The 23,738-nt window shown below is 42.1% G+C and overlaps 2 protein-coding genes across 9 annotated transcripts in view; both read right to left on the bottom strand.

Annotated features, from left to right (window-relative positions):
* Positions 1-16,694: 16,694 nt before the first annotated feature.
* Positions 16,695-20,280, bottom strand: si:dkey-154b15.1 (uncharacterized). The gene is made up of 3 exons (XM_061032838.1): positions 19,994-20,280; positions 18,517-18,611; positions 16,695-17,839 (listed from the first exon to the last, which is right to left on the bottom strand). The coding sequence occupies exons 1-3, from the start codon at positions 20,214-20,216 to the stop codon at positions 16,703-16,705; spliced, it is 1,455 nt and encodes a 484-aa protein (XP_060888821.1). The 5' UTR covers positions 20,217-20,280; the 3' UTR covers positions 16,695-16,702.
* A 447-nt stretch (positions 20,281-20,727) lies between these two features.
* Positions 20,728-23,738, bottom strand: part of LOC132959636 (R3H domain-containing protein 1) — a 45,285-nt gene continuing 42,274 nt past the window's right edge. For 6 of the 8 annotated variants that reach the window (XM_061032799.1, XM_061032800.1, XM_061032803.1 and 3 more), the window contains 3 exons: positions 23,022-23,119; positions 22,852-22,936; positions 20,728-21,934 (listed from right to left, as the gene is read on the bottom strand). In XM_061032799.1, the coding sequence (XP_060888782.1) occupies positions 21,669-21,934; positions 22,852-22,936; positions 23,022-23,119 (449 nt within the window). In that variant the 3' untranslated portion in view covers positions 20,728-21,668. Of the gene's footprint in view, positions 21,935-22,851; positions 22,937-23,021; positions 23,120-23,738 lie in introns of those variants that run through there. The other 2 variants (XM_061032805.1, XR_009667053.1) reach the window with 2 other exon arrangements.

Here is a 23,738-nt window from a genome sequence, read left to right as displayed (position 1 = left end):
TCGTTTTATACATTATGACAAATTTAATTTTCTTTGACGTTGTCATATACATGGCATGTGGAGTGTGTGTGTGTGTGAACAAAGATAACATCACTGAATCCACCCGGGAAGACTTCCAAAACTCCTTTTAGACATTTCTGTCGAGATGTGCTTTTCGCTTCTATTTCCAGAAACTCCCCTAGATCATTCTTCTTCAAATGTTTTGGCAAAAGCATTCTTACAGTTTATCAGAGGCACCAAAGAGGTCAAAATATCAAATTCTTTTCCTGAAATACACACCGTGTTGTGGCTGATGTACCGGTTTTTTTCTCTGTTGAAATGACTGATGAGCCTTTAATCTCCATCGTTGAGTTAATCCATATTTGGTGAGTCTTTTTTAACAATATGTTTATTGAGTTTTAAACATTTTTCCAAGACACACAATTACAATTAAATAAATTCTAAGGGGGAAAAAAAGATATGCACATGCACATATATACACATTTATAAAATAAGAGTAAAATATTATAATACAAAAAAAAAACTTTAATTACAAAATGTTGCAAAATTATTACTGTCTGTATTAAATAAAAATATTCAAATGGAGTACATTGCTATGGATGATTTGTTACTGGGGAGTCTTTTTGAAACTTTTCACTGGAATACACAGTTTCCCCAAATGTAGCATGACCAGTGGTGTAGTGCAGCTGGGTGTACCCACTTAGTCTCCATACCCACTTCCAAATGTCCTCTGATGTACAACATTGATTGATTGACAATATTAAGTAGCAGTCTGCAATTCTTTTCCCCTGATGGTGAAGGGATGACTCTCCTTACTCTGTCTCTAATCGGCTAGTACAGTGTAGTGTACAGAATTACACTTACACATTACAATAACGGCCTCTCATATAAATCTCTCCTGACACTTAATCTCATTAAAACAGAGTAGTCTTACATGTCACTGTTTATTACAGAGGTCGTTTAACCTCTGCCAAAACATTAAAAAAAAAAAACATTTTGGGGGAAAATTAAGAGTATACCCACTTATTCACCTGCTATCACAGGGCAGTCTTCCTGAAATTATCTAGAATTTTTCAGGAGCTCATACCCTCGTATGGCTGAAGAATTGTGGGGTTTCCAGTGCGTGAAACAGTGGTAACTGACTGGAACCCCCTAATGAATCCTAATAAGCTTTGGTTCTCTGTACTCCCCCCTTGGCATACTAACACATGACATTTTCTTCTAATAAACCATTAGCTTAATATCCTCCACTGAGTGTACTGTAGGGCAGCGAGGGCACTGCACACACACTGTGACGGGACCACACACACACACAGGGACGTGCTCAGACAGAGGGAGAAAGCCAGTGAGGCGTTAGACGGCGTACAGTAAGTCTGTCGAGTGTCTCCCGTCACTCATTAGGTCGGTTCAGGCATGGATACACACACTGATGTAATGAGGCACAGTGAATGTGCTCGCTCTGTGTATGTTTAATAGATTGAAGAATGAATCACTCCAAAGGTCTGACCTGATTCTTCAGGGAAGTTTGAGCATGCATGCGGATTGTTTGTTTGTGTGTGTGTGTGTGTCTGCGCGACTGTGTGCATGTTTGGGGGTTAATGGCGCATGAAATTACGTCTTCATTAGCGTCTCGCTAAGATAAACCACATGACGGGACAATAATCATATCTGTCAGTAACACGGCGGAAACAGAGGATACTTTTGAGTCTAACAATTAAATTACAGTAAAAAAAATCATTTAAACCTGTGTTGCTGTTTTTAATCACACAATAATCATTCGTCGGCCAATTTTTACTTAATTCCTCCGAGGATATCGTAAGGTTAGCTAACATTACAGGAAGTGACAGCCAGTATTTGAAATGTATACAGCAGTAAGTCCATACAATTCAAAGGCCTTCTGTCTTCAACCTTTAGCCATTTTTCACATCAGAGCTCCTGAGAATTTCTAGGAAATTTGCAGAAAGGATTTCCCTCAAATCTTCCTGAGTTCCTCGTTCACACATGCCCCTCACAGTGGAAGGCTACCCCTGTCGGACATGTTTGCTTTAAAGGGACACTTCACCGGTGGAAACATGAATCTGTATTGACATCGGGTCATATATGTAGTAGAAATGTGAAATACATTTTGAAGTTGGTGCCTTCTTGGCCGAGAAAAGGCAGAAAGTGTCTTTTTGGCTCATGTGGATGAAAGACAACAAATCCCAGAATGCACCGCAGGCCACTCCCACTAAGGTCCTCTATTTACAAACTACACATACAGCCGTTTCCTCAACTGATTCTGAGATTTCTTCCAAAAGGAATCAGAAAGTGTGTTTTTGGCTCGTGTGGATGAAAGACAACAACTCCCAGAATGCACCGCACCGCACTGCATCGGCCTCGACCGCTCGTCGCTATATTTACGGCTCGTAGAGATAGCCGATTCGAGCACCTTCAAACTCCCCTTCATCCATATCAGTTTGAGGTGGAGACACACTTTTATCATACTTTCATTCTTCTAAACGTTAGCATAGCTTCCAAGCAAGATGGCGGACGTTACTTTTAGATTCTGGGAGCGAGAACCCACACTGATCTGTGATAGGTCTGCAGCTTCAATGGGTGAAGTATCCCATTAAGTAAGACGCTTATTAGAGCAACAGATTAAGCAACTTAGCCTTTAGATTTTCCAGAATGACAGCACTGTTTAGTGAATATCTTTGGGAGAAATTGAAGTGAATTTGTCTCAGTTTTGTTTTCAAAGATGACCTCATATTTTTGCTTTAGTCTTTTCTCTTGCCTCAGGAAAAAGGCTGTTAACGGATGCTTTTCTTTGACTGACTTTACCCTGTAATGCAGTTCTGATTGTACCTTGCGGTCTCGGAGCCTGAGGTCCAAAAACCCCTCGCGCCTGCCTCGCTTCCTTAAGCTCCTCGGAAACGTGCGGCTGCTGCGCGAGGATGTGGTTTCTCTTTTTATAACAGCCGTGCACAGACCCACCACAGTCACCCCGATGAGTCAAAAATCACATCACAGGGGCGCTCCACATCCAACGCCGCGTGTGTGTGTGTGTGTGTGTGTGTGTGTGTGTGTCGGGGAAATTGATGTGTGAGGTGAAGATGAGGGTGACAGCCGGGGAAACAGCCGCCGGTGTCATCCAGCTCTTTATCTCAGTAATGACAAATGAGAAGCTCCGTATGTGTTGAGATGACTTTTAATGTCAGCGAGTGATTTGCCCTCAGATCTCGAATACAGGAACACTTCTACTGTCATCAGTGTCAGTCAATGCCAGCAATTAGACATGAATCCCCATTAATTGATGAAAACTAGATATCAATAGATTGTAAAAACATAGGCCTAAATCAACATTTGAAGCTCCGCCTACTGGCTGCAGTAAAGGTCATAAACTCTGCCCTTCTGTGTTGACAAATAGGCATACACAGACATGTGTTTGCACATACATAAATGTGTTTTACTACGGTCGTTGGACACGCTCACAAATCTGTTTTTTTCTGAGCCACACCTTCAGATGCAAAGTGAAAGTGGATCGCCTTCGGGGGGGGGGCGGCAACACAGTCGCCTCTTTATTACTTTTTATTGTCATCATGTCTTAACATACAGCACACATATTTTATATTCAACATAAGGATGACAATATTTTACATTTTTACAAGTGGTGTGGTGTCAAAAAGGTTACAGTACAGAAACATGTACTACAGTTTGTTTAAAGTAGCTTGGATCTGGGTTACATCATTTCATTAAATGTTTCCCTCCGTCGAGGTTTTTGGTTTTTTTGAGGTTCCTTTCTCTCCGATATTTAACATCTTTAGGGAGGGCAAACAAACTAATGAGTTATATAAAATGAAAGAATACAATGAAATTAAAAGAAAGAGAAGAATAGGAAAAAGATTAAGAAGAGAGAAAGAAAAACCTGAAGCTCCAAAAGTAAAAGAATCTGTGCAAAAATTGAAAATGATTCAATAACAGCAGTTAGTGTCACATTGTGGGGGAAAGAAAAGGTTACAAATCAGCTTTCTCATTACTGTAAATAAGTCTTCACTAAAGTCGCCTCAGAAGGAAAATCACGTCCTGACCAAAAATAGCCGACAACCAGGCCATCACTGTGGCCCATATACTCCACGTGCTAACTCTCCAACAGACCCATATGGAGGAGCCAGACATGGCTGCTGGGGCAATGAGGTGTTAAAGTACACTGTGTCTTCTTAACTGTGAACTGCACTTCTTTACATGGACAGACAGTTTGTTGGCAGAGTCAGCGTGTTCAACAAAAATCACAGATTTAAATTGTAAAATGAAAGACGGCTGAATTCAGTTTAGCTGTATGAGGTTCAGACTTGAATAATGCAGGCTAGCTCACTGTCACGATGTCATTTCTCATTCAAAACGTCGTGTAATGACACCGCAAAATGGGACTGATCGTTGTTCTTACTGTAACATTAAGTTTGGGTCATTGTAACATTTCTGATTGTAAGTCAACATTAAATTGGGATTTAAGTGTGGCTGTCCAAAAATAGCCCAAAATACTTGAAACAAAAGTAACCGGGTAATCTAATAAAACAACTAGACACAGCCTCCCAGCAAGCTGCCAGCAACAACAATGTCCCCCCCTGCTCTGGCTGAGTCTACCTTTATACTCTTCTTGACCACGCCCTAATTGGAAGAAACCATTTCCAGCACAAAGGGAAGTCAAAGAACAAAAGATACCACTAAAACAAAATAATAAATCACTTAACAGCAAAGTATCATTATATTGTTTCAAGTGGGAAGCTAAATCACAATATCATCTAAAAACAGTAACAGAGACTGAAGAAACACAAACTGAAGGTCTTCACTCTGTCCAGGTGGAATCACTCAGCCTAATCATTCTCAGTCATTATAAAGATATTTTTTTTTAATCTTTCATCATAATGTGGGAAAGATTGAGAAAGGTGAGGATTTAAAATATCCAAGCTCCAAAAACGATGTTTGTTTTGGTCAGAATCTGAACATTTTTTAAAGATTTTAGCCGGTTACAAAACAAAGTGAAACGAAAACTGATGCCTCTGCGTGACCTAGTAAAGCAAACAAGACCATCAGTAACAAAATGAATTTAATATCGGTCGTTTTAAAGACTGAAACTTCTGCCGCGGGGTAGGTGTGCGAGGTATGATTCATGAGGATTTACACTGCTTAAATTGACTTTCTTGTATTTTTCAAGGCAAAAACTCGAGTGATGAGTGATGAGTGATGAGTGATGAGTGATGAGTGATGAGTGATGAGTGATGCAATTGACTTTTTAAAGTCAAGCAGGATGAGACTTTAAAAAAAAAACACATTTACAGGATTAAAATCAGCAAAGAATGAGAGTAGCAGCTCTGACCACAGGGGGCGCCAAAGTAGAGACAAACTGAAAGTGTCTCACAGGAGCTTTAAATGTTACAATGATTTTAATTTTTACATTTTAAAATCGATATGAAGCAAATATTTTGTCTTTTTGGCAATTGGAAAATTGCTTAAAATTGACAACGAGGCACTTTCATTGTTTGCCATTTGTTTTAAGTTCATCACAATAGTCAAACTGCTTTGTTTAAAGCATGCTGTGTTGAAATAAATGATTAAAAATTCTTATTTCGGATGCCCTCCCTGTAACTGATTATTCCCCGGATCATTTCCATACCACTGTCATTTCAGAAACAGTCAAAAGCCACATGAGAGCATCACTGTCATTGTGTTACTTCATTGCGGGTTGCCACACAGTCAGATGAGTGCAACATAGAATCCTAATGGCTCCTCTTCTCTTTGTCAGCACTGTGGTGATGTTCATGCTTTCTCTGGAGCTCTTCCACAGCTCAGCCTGCAACCCCCCCACCCCGCAGCCCCCCCCCCCCCCCCCCCCCCCCCCCCCCCACCTACTGGCAAGCCTCGGCACCGTGGCCTGGAAATGAGTACCAGACATGGCGAGGATGCAGCGAGCTTAGCCAAAATATCACGCCGTCCAAAGTGATGGGGGGGGGGGGGGGAGGTTGTATTGTTTCAGCATCTGTGAGTGCAGAATATATGTGTATTTTGCTTGCAGATATTGGAATATGTGGAGTTGTCATGTCTGTATGGATGCATCACAGTCAAAAATAAAACGATCCCAAACAGAAATAAATCCCTGGATAAAAAAAAATGGAGGCATTCTAACCCTCTTATAGGTCTTTGAGGGAAAGAAGAGTTTAAGCTAGACGTGTCCTGTAGGTTTACTTTGAGCAACTGGGGCAGTGTTGCAGGGATTGTGATTTTTTTTTTTTTTTTTTCTGGAGGTGGGGGTTTCATACCAACATCCTTTGATCTACTGAAGTGGCCTGAGGTCTGAGCCCCCTGCTGTGAGTTGGGCGGGTTGGTGGAAGGTAAGTATGAGGGGTGGAGGAGTGTATTATTCAAGTCATAAAATCAAGGTTGCGCATGGAAAAAAACTACACTGCATAGCCTTGTATTGGGTAGTAATTGTTTTAATGAGATTATGTGTCAAGAGAGATTTATATGGGAGGCCGTTTAGGCCATAAATCACACTCGCACACACCTTTACAGTACAATATTTATTCTGAATTGGGGGTGTGTATGACAAAGAGTTATATTGTCGGGTGTGCTAAGAGAAAAGCATTGTCTGTAAAATAAAATAATTATCAGTGCATGTATGTGAGACGGTTCAGTTAATGTATAAAGGGTTCATTTTTCAATTCAATTTGGAGTTTTCCGATTGCCTGCCTGCCAGCATGAATGAAAATATATTACGCACCTGCTCAGTTGCTGCCGGCAGCATTAAATCTATAAAGAACATTTTAATCAAGTCACGCCCGCTTCAGTTAATTTAAAATTAGCCATGTTTTGTTTGTTGTTGAGAGATTAAGATATTTTTTTTCCCCAACTATCTTTCCTATGGCCTCCTTGATATGAGGTGTAAGCCAGTGAGAAACCACACATGAATATACAGATTAGCTATGAGGAGTAGTTTCATATTTAGTGTTGGCGTTTGTGTGAAAGAGTATTGTCATGTATTGAGATCTTGATGCCGTAAATGAGAGCAGGTATGAATAATGACCCACAGGACCTCTCATAGACATGCTCTATTTGTCTTTGAGGTGGATGATTAGAAACATGAAGACTCCTGTCTCTTTTCAACTCGGGGTAGGCAAGTATTGCATCTTATTTTGCAGAGGTGGCAATGCATAGAGAAAGTGTATTCATGTCATAAGTTAGCGAGGCAGCAAACAAAGAGACATGACTTTTCTTACCAGGGTAATTTCGCACACAGTACATGTGACACAATTGTAAAAAAAGCAGCGGAGAGCTGGTGGGCTGAGGGTGTAGCTAAAAGGGGGAAATGTCACTTGTCTATCCCTGTTTCGGTCTGTCTCCACTTACATAAGTCCCATAAAACCACTAATGTTGTTCAGATGTAGACATTTTACCCGAGAGCTAACAATATAGCGGGCGCAGTATGCAGAGAATGCCTTTGATCAAGGCTTTATGAAGGGGACGGCTGCTTTGATGATTTTGCTGACATTTCCAGGAGATTGTAAAGACTCGACTCAGGATAATCAAGTCAGCGTGCTTCCTCTCTCTTCAGGGTTAGGTAGCATTGTATGCAGCCAGCCTCTTCTATGTTTTTGTTTTTTTGTTATTGCTTAGAGATGAGGAGGCAGAAGTCCTTTTGGAATTCATGAAAAGATGTTTAGTAAGAAGAAGATGCACATTTAAACAAGTCGTTGAAGTATTCAGAGTTTTTTATTTGATAAAAGCAACACGGCTGTTTCACAAATAAAATGCATTCAAAGCCTTACTTTAGTTAAAACCTAAAAGTGTAAGAATTCAGGTTTCAAAAGTGAAAGTAAGTGTTGAATTATATGTATAGTTAATAATGCAGTCAGGTGCACTCAGGGTCATTTCAATGCTACAGCTCTTAAATGGGAAACTCATTTTCTGTTGGGTATTTTAAAACAGTAATGGACTGAAATTTGTTAATTTATAATTTTAATGAATAATGTAACTCTGCAGAGCAATTCAAGCCTCCAACTCATGTGCTCGGTCACATGTGGTATTTCCTTCCAAACTGTAAAACAGTAGAAGTAGAATTGAATAAATGGATATAAACCAATTTAAAAAATGATATTGACATTTAAAGGTAAAATATGCGCACTTTTAACATTAATATATACCCTAATGAAATATATTGCTGAGTAATGCCTTTCTAAATGAGATTACAATAAAACTGTAAACCCTGCCACCACGTGGGGCAGTGATTCCAATAGCGGGACCCCTAAGGGGTCTGCTCAGAGATATGACGCAACCAAAACAATTTACACCAGTTTACACTGCTGGCAAAGTGCTGGACAATTTTGTGAAAGGACGTTCAGGTCAGAGGTGATGTTTGTCAACAGGCAAAGCAGGCGACTGATTGGCCACTAGGGGGGCCCCCCGAGGGCTGACACATTTTAATCCACAGCAGCTACTCAAAATCTGCAAATTTTGCAATGACAGTAGGATATCTCCCTGAGGGGGCCCCATCTGACAGCACTCCCTCTCGTTGCCATGCTAAGCGTGGCATGCATTTTTATTTTTACTATGAAAACCAACACTTGTGAATGAAAGTCACAGAAGGAAATTTAAATGAATTATCTATCTGGGAGTGAAAAAAATAATGAGTAAGCGTCCGGAAACTGGCAGACATAATGGTGATAACTGCTGGTTGCAAGGGCCCCCAATGAGTTTTTGCCTAGGGCCCCCACAGAGGGTTAGGGTTGGCCACTGGTTCAGTACCTGAAATAATGTACTCTTGTACAGGATATGTCCTGGGAAATTAATTTCTGCTTTCTGTTTTACTTTTATTTTAAGTACCTTGAAACATTTTTAAAAAATTTTTTTAAATAACGTGATGTACTTCATTTTATGTAAAATGTTCTCAACATTCTGCTTCACGAGCCTCGACCTTCTGACCCCGTGTGACCGTCCACACCTTAAAAGGATTTCCGCGGTGGACAATGGGTGTACTGTATCTTCGCCCTTTGTCTAAGAATTAACATTTGGCATGAAGACAGAGCTATTTATCTTCACCACATGACTGATTTGAGATGCAGGCAGCATACAAATGCATTCATCACACACACACGCACACACACACACCTGCATGTGCAAACACACCCATGCTGCCACATCCTGTTGGCTCAGTAGGCCACTGATGTATTCACAACCTTTTCCTCCACGCTGTCGTCTCTCTCTCCTCTCCATCTGTCCCTTCTCGTTACACCATTTCGTTCACAAAAAGTTGGACAAAATTGGTGCTGAAAGAGCAAGCCTTGAAGAATGAATTACACGGGGATTCATTTTCTGTAATCTATTCCCAGTGTGATTATGTAAATCTTTCCTTTGTCAAAGGGAACAGGCTTTTGCTAGTTGTAGTTGTCATAGGTACTAAAATGGCAAAAGTGTCAATATCACTGACGTGTAATTGAACTCCACATGCCAATTACATGATTCTTATCTTCACAGTGTAGCACATTTTATTATTAACCTGTCGTCCTATCATGGTCAGTGCAGCATGTGTCCGGCCAGACATAATATAAGATGCTGCTACTGATGTTGTGGCTTCAATTTCAAAATGTCCATGTGATTTCAAAAATTGAAATAATGAGACCTATCTTTGGAGTATCTCCACCATGGGGACACATCCATACATAGTTGAAAATAAGACAGAGTGCCTCAAATAGTCCAGACGGCCACAAATCATCCCATGCCATACCCTGCCACGTGAGAAATGTGTCTCCCTCTTCAGCCTCTGGTCTTTTGTCAGCTAATGGACCTGAGAGAACGACGGCTGAAATTGAGAAGCTCTCCCACAAGGCAGCAACACAAATCATGATTTTTTTTTTGTTTTTTTTTGTTTTTGGGGCCAGCTGCGGGTAATAGCTGCCAAAAAATGAAACAGTTCAGACACTAAGCTGCTGTCTGAGCTTTTCTTTTTTTCCTGTTAAATGACTACAAACATGATGGTAGACCAGCTATCACCTCTTGCAAGAATTCAAACCATTAGACCACCAAAACTGGGCAAGTGGGATAGAGTGAAATGCAGAAAGAGATGGAAAGAGACAAACAGAGCAACAACAAAAGAGAAAAACGATTCATAGCTACAAGGCCAGTACTAAGTGTAAGAGGTATGTGGGGTATTAGCAGGACTAACAAAGTATGACTTACAATATCAGATGAAGTCAAGCAGCTCTAACATTCACGTACACATTTATAATAATGCTATTAGTCATAGGCATAAGGCTGCTATTAACAGTTGTAGCAGTTGGAGTCAGACAGGTCCACAGCAGCAGGCCGTCCACACCAACGATCCTGAATAAACTACAAGACAAGGGAGCTCAGGAACTCCCAGGAAGAATATGGTTGGTGGTACAAGAGGATTAACAGATAGTGACATGTAATAATATGATATGAATGCATACAGATGGATGAATGGATGGATGGATGGCAGTCTAAGCCTATACCATCAGTCTAAGCCTATAGCAGCAGTCTAAGCCTATAGCAGCAGTCTAAGCCTGTAACAGCAGTCTAAGCCTGTAACAGCAGTCTAAGCCTATAGCAGCAGTCTAAGCCTATAGCAGCAGTCTAAGCCTGTAACAGCAGTCTAAGCCTATAGCAGCAGTCTAAGCCTGTAACAGCAGTCTAAGCCTGTAACAGCAGTCTAAGCCTATAGCAGCAGTATAAGCCTGTAACAGCAGTCTAAGCCTATAGCAGCAGTCGAAGCCTATAGCAGCAGTCTAAGCCTATAGCAGCAGTCTAAGCCTGTAACAGCAGTCTAACCCTGTAACAGCAGTCTAAGCCTATAGCAGCAGTATAAGCCTGTAACAGCAGTCTAAGCCTATAGCAGCAGTCGAAGCCTATAGCAGCAGTCTAAGCCTATAGCAGCAGTCTAAGCCTGTAACAGCAGTCTAAGCCTGTAACAGCAGTCTAAGCCTATAGCAGCAGTATAAGCTTGTAACAGCAGTCTAAGCCTATAGCAGCAGTCGAAGCCTATAGCAGCAGTCTAAGCCTGTAACAGCAGTCTAAGCCTATAGCAGCAGTCTAAGCCTATAACAGCAGTATAAGCCTAATACAGCAGTCTAAGCCTAATACAGCAGTCTAAGCCTATAGCAGCAGTCTAAGCCTATAACAGCAGTATAAGCCTGTAACAGCAGTCTAAGCCTATAACAGCAGTCTAAGCCTGTAGCAGCAGTCTAAGCCTATAGCATTCAAATCTTCTCACGTAATAGTCCGTAATAATATAAATACAAGGACATTTTACTTCCAAGAGCTATGTTGAGCTAACAAGCTAGCAGAACTGGTTGACCTGCGTCCGTCACGGTAGCTCCCCAAGCTTTGCGTTTTCTCTGTACTTGGTTGTTGACTCCGCCCCTGTCTTTCCACACTGCTTAATAAGTTTCAGACAGGACAACCAGTTCACATGCTTATTAAAACAGTACATGTATTATTTACTTCAGATAGTGGTTTTAAGATGGTTTGAATGACAACTATACATTCACCCCAGAGGTGATTTTTTGTGTCCACAACAAATCGTTGATTTCACACTAATGTTCCAGCATGTCTCAGATTGTATACTTCCAGCCTTTAGCCTCCTGTTCCCTCAGACTTTAAAGATCCAAGTGCAAAAGTTCTAAACTCACGGGCGGGCCACATGTGGCAGCCGTGTGTTGAATGCTGCGGCCTGTGGTGTCGAAGTTTAACAGGCAATCACATTTCTTCTTTACACCCCACTGACTACGAGCTTTTTGAAATGATCAGAGAAGAGACTGATATTTAAACTGACACTTCCTGAGACGGCTCGTGAGAGAGGTTGTGCGGTTGGAGTGCTGTTGTGTGAGAAAACAGGGAGATGGAGAAGATGATATACAGAACAGTAAACAGCAGGTTAGGAGTCCACTTCCTTGCAACTCAGGTAACTTTATTGTGGGCCAGATTTAGACTCAGTGTTTCTTGTTTGTTGCATAATGTATAGATGTAAAATACAATTCATTTCATGTTTAAGTATTTTGACATGGTTGACTAATACACAAGTGAAAGTCAGATTCTGATCAACTCAGTATAATGAAGACTACTTTCCCAATAATTACACAAGAAGAAGTTGAATCAAATTGAACTAAACTAAAATGTTACTGAATTTGAAAATGTAACACATGGACTTCTAACTTAGGGCAGCAAATCTCCATGAAAAGTAACAATGAGAACTTTCCCTTTTCAGGTATCAGCTGTTAACCTGGTGGGTGAAATGTCAATTTTACAAACCCTTAAAAAACGTTTTTGCAAAGTTTTTTAGTTAATTGATTATCTGACAAATGAGTGGAGTAACCTGTCAGGTTTATATGTTTGCAATGGGGATAATTGGGTAATTAGACGCAGGTGTGAAGACAGGGATTGACGCTTCACTCATGTGCTTCTCGGGTGGTCCAAGTTTCCGAGTTGGGAAGTTGTTCTTCCGACTTCAGTCTGTTCATGTTATTTCAGTTTGGAAAGTTGGAGTGTTGGAACAACAGCACAAAACAGCGTTGATGTTACAAAGTGAACCGTTACAAGTTGATGTGCGATACGTGAATTAATAAAAAGTATGGTAACATTGACAAAACATATTTTGGCCCCCAGGTGATGGCGATCCTGACATCAAGTCGGGCACCTCATTCTTTTCCGAGTTTCCGAGGCGTTGTTCCCACATGAGCAGGTGTGCATCTTTACAACTCGGACACTCTTTTTTCCGATGTTGTCCGACACCCCATGAATGCAGCATAAGGGACAGGTGTGTGGTGAGGTGCGAGGTCAGGACACCTCCTGTCGCCAGGACATCTTCCACAAAGAATAAAGCACTGCAGATTATTTATCCCTTAAGTGAAATTTTGGAAGAGACATTTGTGTTTTCAGGAATAAATCCTGATCTCATAAATATTACACTATACCAATAAAGTACAACTTTATAGAAGCCTATAAATCAGTTTGAATCAATATTTGTATATAATATACGGAAGCCCTAAGCAGACATACATTTATTTTGGGTTTGGTTGAGAATCGTTGGGAGTGAAGGAAAGTCAATACCAAAAAGTTAAAGATGTTCCTGAAGGCATCATCATTGGATATGATCCCTTCACTTTACAGACATTTTTTTTTTTTCCCATGGGGTTGAATAATTTGACTGGTGTGAAGGCGATCAATATCATACATTATATGAATTATACTACACGGCTAGCCCACTGAAGAGGTTTAAGAGTCTTGAGGCTACAAATATTTTGTGCGTTGCTGGGTCAACGACCTCGGATCGAAAAACGGCACTGAATGACGGCCATCTTGTCTTTGCTCAGTTGAGTTTTTGGCTTGAAAAATAGACGTTTTTATACAACTATTTCAACTTTTAAACTCTTCTCTACTGCGTGGTTTCCAGAAATATTGCCACTCTGGTCTGTATTTCATCCGATTTAAGTGAGAGTGAGTGAGACGGACTCAAAATCATTCTTTACCACAGTTTACACACACTAATGTTTTTTTTGTTTGGGGTCTGTTGCCCCCAATTTCTTCTTCAAGGATCTTCCATCACGACTCCCAAACACCCATACAACATTCAGGCGGAGCAGCAGGGGGTGGTGTAGCAGCTCATATCCCTTCTCACTTCCCCCCTCGTGGGCAGGGTGATGATCTGTAAAGAGAATCATTAAGACGCAATTTGCGAGTGCAACGCGCGCACACACATCGCCTGGGGGGAAACAATTCATCACCAGCTACCCCGTGCCTCACTGTGGGGAGAAAAGAAATGCAGAGGCTTGCTGCATGTCTGACTAACCTCTGACCGACAAGATGTATGTGCCTGAACATGGCCAGACAAGACGGAAACATTTCATGGCAATGGAGCGCTGGACAAAGACATACGACCCTCCTACAACCAACCCTCACCTCTACTTTATTCATTTCTCTTCTTTGGGAATCTCTTCACACTCATTTTGCTTTTACTTGTTCTTTTTTTTGGGATCTCTGTTGAGTTGTTTAGTCTCGTAATTTGAGCATCTTTGTAGTCATTTTGCATCTTTTTGTAGTTTTGAGTCTTTGAAATAGTTCAACATCGATGTAGGCCTTTCGCTTGTCTTTGTAGTTGTTTGACACTTCTCTGATTGTCAATCAGCCTCCTGTACTTATGAGTGTTGTGGACCAAGACATATCGAGACCAAGACATAAACGAGACCAGAGTGCCCCAAAACCGAGATGAGACCAAGACATTTAGGGATCGAGACCGAGACCGAGACAAGACCAAGGCCAAGGCAGGGAGAGAACGAGACAAGACCAAGACAGGATGAGACAAGACCAAAACCAAGACCAAGACCAAGACCAAGACAGGACGAGACAAGACCAAGACCAAGGGAGGGCAAGACCGAGACAAGACCAAGACCAAGACCAAGACGGGACGAGACGAGACAAGACCAAGACCAAGACCAAGACAAAGACAGGACGAGACAAGACCAAGACCAAGACAGGACGGGACAAGACCAAGACCAAGACCAAGACCAAGACCAAGACGGGACGAGACGAGACAAGACCAAAACCAAGACCAAGACCAAGACAGGACGAGACAAGACCAAGACCAAGGCAGGGCAAGACCGAGACAAGACCAAGACCAAGACCAAGACGGGACGAGACGAGACAAGACCAAGACCAAGACCAAGACCAAGACAGGACGGGACAAGACCAAGACCAAGAAAGGACGAGACCGAGACCGAGACAAGACCAAGACCAAGACAGGATGAGATGAGACAAGACCAAGACCAAGACCATAAATATCACAGAAAAAGGGCGTGTCCCTCACTTAGACAGTAACAGCGGGAATGTAGCCGCGGTAACCATGGTGATAAAAATCAAACGATCAATCACATAAAGTCATTTGAACTCTTTTTTTATCACGATCGTCTTTCCTAGAGAAACGTGAACCCTCGGACCCTGCTCAGTAATTCATCCACGGTCCCACGCCCCGTTAAACGTCCCTTTCTGGTCCGCTGCTGTTTCTGACCTCCATCATGAAGGTCACACATGTTTAATATATTCAAAAAAAAAACACAGTTACCTCATTATACTTCATGCATAATGAGGATGAAAAAAAGAAGAAGATGGAGGACCATTGCGGAAGAAAGACAAAAAAAAACAAATCCATGCTCTCTGCTTGTTGACCTTTCTATTTTACGACCCCAGCCTCCCCCTGAATAATGGGTAATTGTTAAGATGTGTTATCACGGGGGGGGCAGCAGAGGGGTCCGGGTGTTAACAGGAAATGCTCTCTCCTCTGCTCGTCTTTGATGAAGGGGTTCTTCTTCTGAAAATGTGATGCCACTCTCCTCCTGGATGCTTTCATTGTGTTCGAGAGCTTTCCCTAACGATACCCAGCACTGCAGCTCGGCAACCTCTTCCACTATGTTCCTATGGTAACAAACCACAGTGTGTGTGTGTGTGTGTGTGTGTGTGTGTGTGTGTGTGTGTGTGTGTGTGTCTGGGAGATGTGTGATTGTCTTTGTTTGTCTGTGTTCATTATGGAAGTGTGGCTTTTTTTTTTTTTACATAATGAATCAATTATCGAGGCTGTGGAGCGAGCTCATTTGAATAATCACAGACACACAAAAAAAAAAAAAAAAAAAAAAGGAGCTGTCCACACAACGTGATTTCACTGAGCATCTTCACACATCATATGCACGGAGAAGGTGCAGCACTCTGAATGCATGTGTGTGCGTTAGTGTGTGTGTGTGTGTGTGTGCGTTAGTGTGTGCGTGTGTGTGTGTGTGTGTGTGTGTGCATAATGGGACGTCCAACTGACATCATTTGTCTGCCAATCTGCACCCTGCTTGCCAAACCCAGCCTCCATTATAACACTGGTGAGGAGGGCTGTGGCAGATACAAGAGTCTCTATTTTTAAACAGCAAACTATGCGGGAGAAAGTGCCACACTGCCCCCTACTGGTCAAGATCTGTAATGCAGCAAAAAAAAAAAAAAAAAAAAAAAAAAAAAAAGGGACTTACTGTAAGTCATTGCTTATCACAGGACATACATTATTATTATTATTATTATTATTATACATTATTATTATTTTTTTAATACTTCATTGCAGGCTGTTTAACTACACAAGTTGTCATATTTCATCACATATTTTGTTCATCCTGGCACATTAAACATACAACAATACATACATGAAATAAAATAAAAATAAATAAAAATCCAAAGAAAAGGTACAAAGAGGAAAAAGATGATTAAATTAAGATTTAGAAAGAAAAAATAATACTAATAATAAGAAAAAAAATAATAATTCTGACAACTTTTGAGCAAATTCATGTTTTTATTTGTTGCAATGAACAATGATTATTTTTGGTGCCTTTTTTTCTCCGATGCCTGTTGGTGGAAAATCTTACACAAGGTGACGTTATGTATCATGAAGGGGGGGCCTGTTAACATAATGGTTACACATTATTACACATTAAACTGACTTTTCTGAGCTATGACAAATAAAATGTTTACTTTCTAGATCTAATCAAGAACAAACTGTTGGAGAGTAACAAAAAAACAAATCATGACCCCAAAAGACAATCACAGAAGGCAAAACGCAGAACAACAGCACCATCTTGTGGTAAGCGGTGAAACTACACTCAAGTTATTTTTGCTCCAACTTTAAATACTTCAGTTATTTGTATCGAAGATGAGAAATTCTACCCTTTGCGTAACTGCAGAATAGATAACTAGACGATGACGGGCCGATGATTTTAATACGAGAACCCTCAAACATGTACAGAACATCATCAATCAGGTCATTCACTTCGTCGCAGATCCGAATCACTTCCTGTTTTTGTCGACGCTCCTCCTCTCCCAAGTCGATCTCGTGGACTCTTAAGGTCGTAGCCGACGCCTCCATCAAAGTCTGAAACTCTTCCAACGCCGTCTGGATGACTGTGGTCGCCTTGGAGGTTTGCCTCCCAGACAAGATCACCCTCACCAGGTCAGAACCTTCACTGAATTCAGAAGTAACATCTCTCAAGCATTTGTCCAATTTCTCCTTCTCGAATTTTCTAATGTATTGAAGCGTGTTTGAGTCGACCCAGACTGTTTCCTCAGTGTTTCTCCCGGATGAGTTTGAATCATCCTTAAATCCGGCAGCAGTGGCCGAGCTCCTCCTATCGGATTCTTTCTGATAGCCAGTGTTAACGCAGCGAGAATCCAAATGATTCTCTTTTTGCATCCTTTTTGTCCCGTCTGGTGTGGTGTGTTTTTGTACATTGTTCTCTTCTTGAAGCTTTTCTTCCGCCTGTTGCTTGAACACTTCCGGGCTTCTTCTAGACGCGGCGGCCGCGTTGACCCTGCTTTGAGAATTCTGCTTCGCTCCGTCAACGTCTGTGTCACAGAAGCGTCCTTCAGCCGAGCCCCTCTCCTGAACCTTTTGCCTCGAGGAACCGTTTGGAGTTTGAGTTTTTAAGGACGGGCTTTTGACTTCACCTGTGGTCTGCAGCCGTGTTGACAAGCTGTTCGCCGGATTAGCTTTAGCACAGCTTCCAACCCCTCCATGAGATATGACCTCTGGATTAAGAGGAGTTTCTGGTGTTTGGACGGCAGCAGTTTGGGATTGAAGCAGGTTGGCCCTGCGGATGAGGTCGTCTCTCAGGGCCTGGACGGCGGTTAAAGGCCCCTCTACGGTGGCTTTTCTCACTTGGAGCAGAGGCAGGAAATGTAGCGACCTGTGGGCCGAGCGCAGACTCTGAATGAGGAACGCTTGGTCGCTGCCGAACAGGGAAAGATCGACCTGAGCCCTGGAGACATACAGAGACACCTGCAGCACAGGAATGAATGTGTGATCCTTTATAGAGCACCAAATAAATAAAAAAAAAGATGCTCTTTGGAATCTCATTTTCTCAACACATCGAGCTGCAGTAGATGAATGTTCACCAATGAGTCTAGTTCTGCTCGAGGTTTCTTCCTGTTAAGGCCCGGACGCACCAAGCAGATGGCAAAAAGTTGCACTTGAACACACCGCAAAGACTACAGCCGACGGCCGACCACCCGCGCGTCCTCAGAGGAAATAACCCTCCATGGCAGCAGGGGGCGGAGGCTCGTCGTCATGACACGAGAAGACCATTTTCACACCGCTGTCGGTCACCACTCGTATTGTAGGTCGCCTTCTAATGGAGAATAACGTCTGATAAAAAGTGGAAAATGGCGCTGGCGTTGTCAGCTCTTGGTCTTTTAGTGGAAAACGAAAAGAAGAGGCGGAGGCGACCAATAAGGAGAAACCACACTAATGGGTGAAAGCATGGATACTACAGCAGCATGCTCAAGGGGCTTTCCTGCAAAAAATGCGACAGGATATGGTAAACGTCCTTTTAACTGGCAGAAGCCTTGAGCAGAACTGGACTCATTGGTAGAGAGCGACATCCGGACAGGTCGAGGAAGAGGGATGGAGGGAGAGCAGCGGAAGTGAAAGGACTCAAAACTAATTCCCATGCTTACATCGCTGGTGAGAGGAAACACAGTCAGAAGGTAGTCCGCGGGAAACTCATCGTCCATCATGATCTGCTCCTCCTTCAACGCCGCCCTCTCTGCATCTGCCAAAAGAACACCGTTGCTGGTTTCTGCTGTGGTCTCACATGTCAAACATTATCACGATGCTTGTTATTTCCCCCGTCACAGAGCGCGCACAGAGCCTCGCTCCACTCATTATAAACCGATCTGATGTCAGCAAGTCGGGGGAACATACATCCAGGCAGCGCTGCATGTAAATAAATGTTTGATTTATATTTCACCGCTTTAAATTACCATCATAGACGCCGCAATTTATTCCCATAGGATCCAATTACAGCATGAAAACGGGATACGATTCATATAATACCTGTGTGTTTTTATATCAGCGCTACAGTCTGAGCCCCTCAAGTATTACATCTGATATTAATAATAAAAATCACTGCCATCTTTGGAGAACCCTGTGGATCCTTTAGCAACACTTAGTTCTTTTTGATGGATTTCCAGACGGACTCTTCAGACCATCTGGACGGGAAGATACTCCGTCTGTTGCGCGATTGGGTTTTTTTGCACGTTTCTCAATTCATGACTTTACTTGCAGATTACATGCACAACCTGGGTGTTTTATAATGAACGCTTGAAAGAAGATCTAAGAAAGAAACATGAATATGACTTTAGATAAATCACGAAACAAGATTCACAGATTTTTTTAACATTTAAAAAAGTTAGATCAAGTAATTAGTTCTTGCTTTAATCTTTGATTCGTCATTGTATGCATTAGGGCTGGGACATAAATGAATATTGATGTATTTTAAAATGAGATGTAGGGTAGGACAGTATCGTCTGTGTTAACATAGTTTATGTTGAGTTACAATAAATCGCCCTCTCTGAGGAAAAAACTCAAAGAGCCGCCTGCTTGACGAAATACACAGCTATCTTCATTTTATATAAGGGTCATTTTATCTAATATTTTGTTATTTCACAAAAACCTAGTTCATCATTCTGTCATTTTTCATGTTGACAGTGCAGACCTGTGAGCCATTCAGCTTCTGTTCATTTGATTTAAGACGGACTTTGGTTTTGTTATTTCTTTATAAATTGTTGTCAAAATATACACCATGTATTCAGCTAAAAATATCAACGTATGATTATAATCTTTTTTTTTTTTGGACAATAACGGCCAGCCTTACATTTTATTTTGAAGGGAAGAGAGGCATTTTATTTTGAAGAAAAACTACACAGTATGGCAGTAGTGTGGTTTTCAAAGATGGCCGGGTGTAATTAATTAGTGCTCAACTTTGTGATCGGAATATAATTGTGTAGTAGTTTGGGGGTCTTCACTATAAACAGATAAAGCTTAAGAATTACCCCCCCCCCCCCCCCCTCCCTCCCTCCCTCCCTCCCTCCTCCCCCTCCTCTCTCTCTAGACAGGAGCTTCTGTTTAGCTTGTAGCTTCTGCTTCATTTACCTGCAGGTTTGTCGAAAGTGACATACGCCACTCCGTCCAAGTGGGTCGGGTATCGAACCACCTCGACGTCCCCTCCGTGACTCCTCCGGCGCCTCTGGAAATGTACGGTCAGCTTGTCAATCATCCTGTCGACGGGTAACACTTTGGGCACACCGGACACGACCACCGTCCTGCTCCGCTCCGACGCGTCCATCTCCACGACATCTCCGCGTTTATCAGCCATGCTCCATGCACAGCTTACCTTCACAACTTGTCTTTATAGTTTCACTTTCTGTCTGTCTGTCTGTCTGTCTGCCTGGAGACGGAAGCACACGCTTATGATAACGACCTGTAGTAACCTCTGTTGTCCACTAGGTGTCTCTGTTTCTCTTTAATTGACTCACAATGAAGAGGGCTAATTCATGGCTGCAGGAAAGCACGCATCTCTGCAATACCCAAAAGGCAGATTTACAAACTTCAAAACTTCAAGGCAACATTTTCCACACAGTTGCCTCATCTGTTGCTCCCCCACTACCCCCCCCCTCCACACACACACACACACACACACACCCCACAGTGTAGCAACATCTTGCACTAAGGAAACATTTCAATACCCTCAGTGTGTGGACTATATTATTGCTTTTAAAAAATGCAGAACATGTTTTGGTGCAAAGATTTGTTAGAGTCAAATTTTAAAAAGAAGAAGAAGAAGGAAGAAATCAACCAGGAGACCAAATGAAGTAACAAAAGTGCAGTTTTCTTGTGCATATAAACATTTTAATTAAATATAAAAGAAAGTGGCCTGGCCGAGTGCAACAAACAGGTACAATGGGGGTTAATAAAAGAAAAATCCAGGCCCTGTATGATTCCAAACACACCTCCATCTCCTTCATCACTCAGTGCAAATCCAACATTCACTGTGTATAAAAGTGACTTTAAATAATTCAGGTAGTATATCTATTATTCAGTGTTTATTATTGTATGGGCTCACATTGTACAAGTGCAGCTGCGTGTGATTGTTGGGGACCACGATGAACGAGAAAGACCCATCGCTGTGAAACTAACGGGAGATAAATGCTGATCGGATTGACGAGGCGGGGACTGAGATCAAGCAGGGACACACATGATGGAAGTATTGATGGATGTTGAGTAAGACAGAGCCACTGCTTCGATATGAACGCTCAGTTTTTAAATGATGTGAGCCCCGATTTTTTTTTTAAAGTGGGCACAAAAACAGATGTGTAGGTTTTTGTTTTGTGGGATGTGTCGGTATCACATTCATACACCTGCTAATAAAAATAAGAAAAAGAGCCACAGTGTGTCACTTAAAGCTGGCAAATGAATCCCAAAGCTCTCCAAACGCTTTAAATAGCAAACTTAGTTTTAGAATAGAGGCGGGGCCTAGAGTTGAGCTCTGCGGCCGCGGACATATTTCACAAACAAAACTCAATTTCCCACCCTGCACGGACCTGTTGGCCGAAAAAAAAAAAAAGATAAAATGAAGTAAAACTAAATAAAAGTAAACATTCATTCTTCAAACATTGGATACTGTTTTTGGATTTGGACAGAGTCTGGGACTTGAACCGAGGGCAGTCCAGACTGAGGCAGCAGAGGCAGGTGGTTGGATGTGCGTTCATGTGGCGCTCCTTGGGCGCACTGTGATCATCAGCAGCTATGAAACCGGCCTCGTCCCGAGTCACACAGCTCCCCCTTTGTGTCTGGTACTAGTTCGGGGTTTGAAGTCGGCCTGGGGGTTGTTGTATCTGGAGGGAAGGATGGCAAAGATGGAGTATGATGGGGCCAGGTGTCCGCTGGGAGCGTCTCCGCACAGCCCGGGCCGATGGTCAGACAGCCGCCGCTGGATCAATCTGCCCCCTTTGCACAGCTCTGCCAGGAGTGGGTGGGAGTCTGTGCAGCTGATCCCCTGCGGAGGATGTGTCACTTCCAGAATGTGGCTGCTCACTGCGCGCACACACACACACACACACACAGACACACACACACACACACACACACACACACAGACACACACACACACGGAGTAAATAAAACAACTGTCACAGGTGAAGAGAAGAATCAGACCTGCGCCATCGGGAGGCTTCAATAATCTGCTGCAGCCAGCTTTCGGCAGAAGGGCGCTCAAACCTGTCGCAAGGTGCTCAAGCACAATTAGAGTACAAAGCTCTTCATTTGAGTTTTCTCATTGGTTACTTTTAAGAAAAGGCGCAAAAAAAAAAAAAAAAAAAAAAATTATAGCAAAAGTGTGACAGGCTGGAAGCGAGCGATGCATTGTTGAACTTTTCCCTGACACTTTGTGCACAACACATCCGACTCCCCCCCCTCCCCTCCTTGTCGATTGTACGAGAGGGATTGTTGACAAGAGCGCCTGAATAATGCAGAAAGAAAGAAAAAAAAAAATCTCAGCGAGTGCAGGGGAAAAAAAAAATAAAATACGTCGGCCATATTTGAAATAATCAGCACATTTCTTTCTGCACAATACCGCCGGGGCTGCAGGTTCCACTGCCAGGTGTGAATTCTGCCCCTCTCTGTGATTTATTCTGCTTACAGTCACAAACAGACGCTCTTTTTCTGCAGAGCTTTGGAGCGCAAGCAAGCACATTTTGACACAATAAAAAAAAAAAAAATGTTATTTCAGTTAATCTGCTTACACAGTCTACACAGCGGCTGAATCTGATTGACATCTAGAACTTGATGTTTCACTCAGGACTGGGAGAACGACCTGCATAGAACGGACTTCATCTGTTTTTACTACAGTGCGTTCCTGACAGAGAGGGGGGAGGTCACAACTCGGTCAGAGGGCTAAAAAAAAAAAAAAAGCACCGCTGTTAACTCAAGCCTCCCTCTGGACTTCCTATTACCTGCTTGACCTACACTGAGATCTGAAGACAGAGGTTTTCTGCTGGCCTTCCTCCCATGACCGCTACGCCAAACCCCCAGTGGACCCTGAGGAAACAGAGGGTAACAGTACGGTTATTTATGAAGCGGGGCGACACTCTTAATGTGTATGTTTGAGCGTCGTGTGTCCCACCTGGTGTTTGGCCACCATGTGGGCAGCATGGATCAGCGGAGGCCTGATTGAGGGTTTGTACTGCAGGGGTTGGCCCAGGAGGGAGTAGTGCGCTTCACCTGAATGGAAACAAAAAAAAAAGGATTGTCAAATCATCTCCTGTGAGTATATAAGGAGTTAAAGTACATTATTATTATCAATGAGAATATTTAAGCCTAAAAAAATCATCAAGCTTTCTCTCGTTTAAAAATGCAAACATACACGATTAAAACAACTTCTTCATCCCTCAAGGGGGAACTGGTTTGGAGATAAAAACAATCGCATGCTGAGGTGAAATAATTCAAAATAATCGACTTGATTCAAAGAGAAATAAGAGATTTAGTTGTGCCTCAATCCATTATGTATTGTTTTTTTTTAAAGAAATATAATTGAGCTAATTCAAGGAATGACAAAACTCCACCTTGTGCTGTTTGTCTTCTTTTCTATCAAAGCATCAGAACACCACAGTTTACTCTTTTAGATACATATTTAGCTCACCTTGGCTTTAATGAATCTGGTTTTTTTTAAGGTAGAATTTGTTCTATTAGCGAGCAAACTAACTGTCTTTGAAGGTAGCAAGCAAACAACTAAGCTGGCAGGCTAATTTGACAATTTGGCTACAAAGCCGAGGCGTTCAAATATTTATTTCTTGGGCGTTTTTTGTGCCTTTAATTGAAAGATAGGACGGTGGATAGAGCT

Source organism: Labrus mixtus, chromosome 24 (genome assembly GCF_963584025.1).
Source record: "Labrus mixtus chromosome 24, fLabMix1.1, whole genome shotgun sequence".
NCBI classification, from domain to species: domain Eukaryota; kingdom Metazoa; phylum Chordata; class Actinopteri; order Labriformes; family Labridae; genus Labrus; species Labrus mixtus.
The sequence above is the reverse complement of the archived record's forward strand: the minus strand, read 5'-3'. Positions and strand labels throughout refer to the sequence as shown.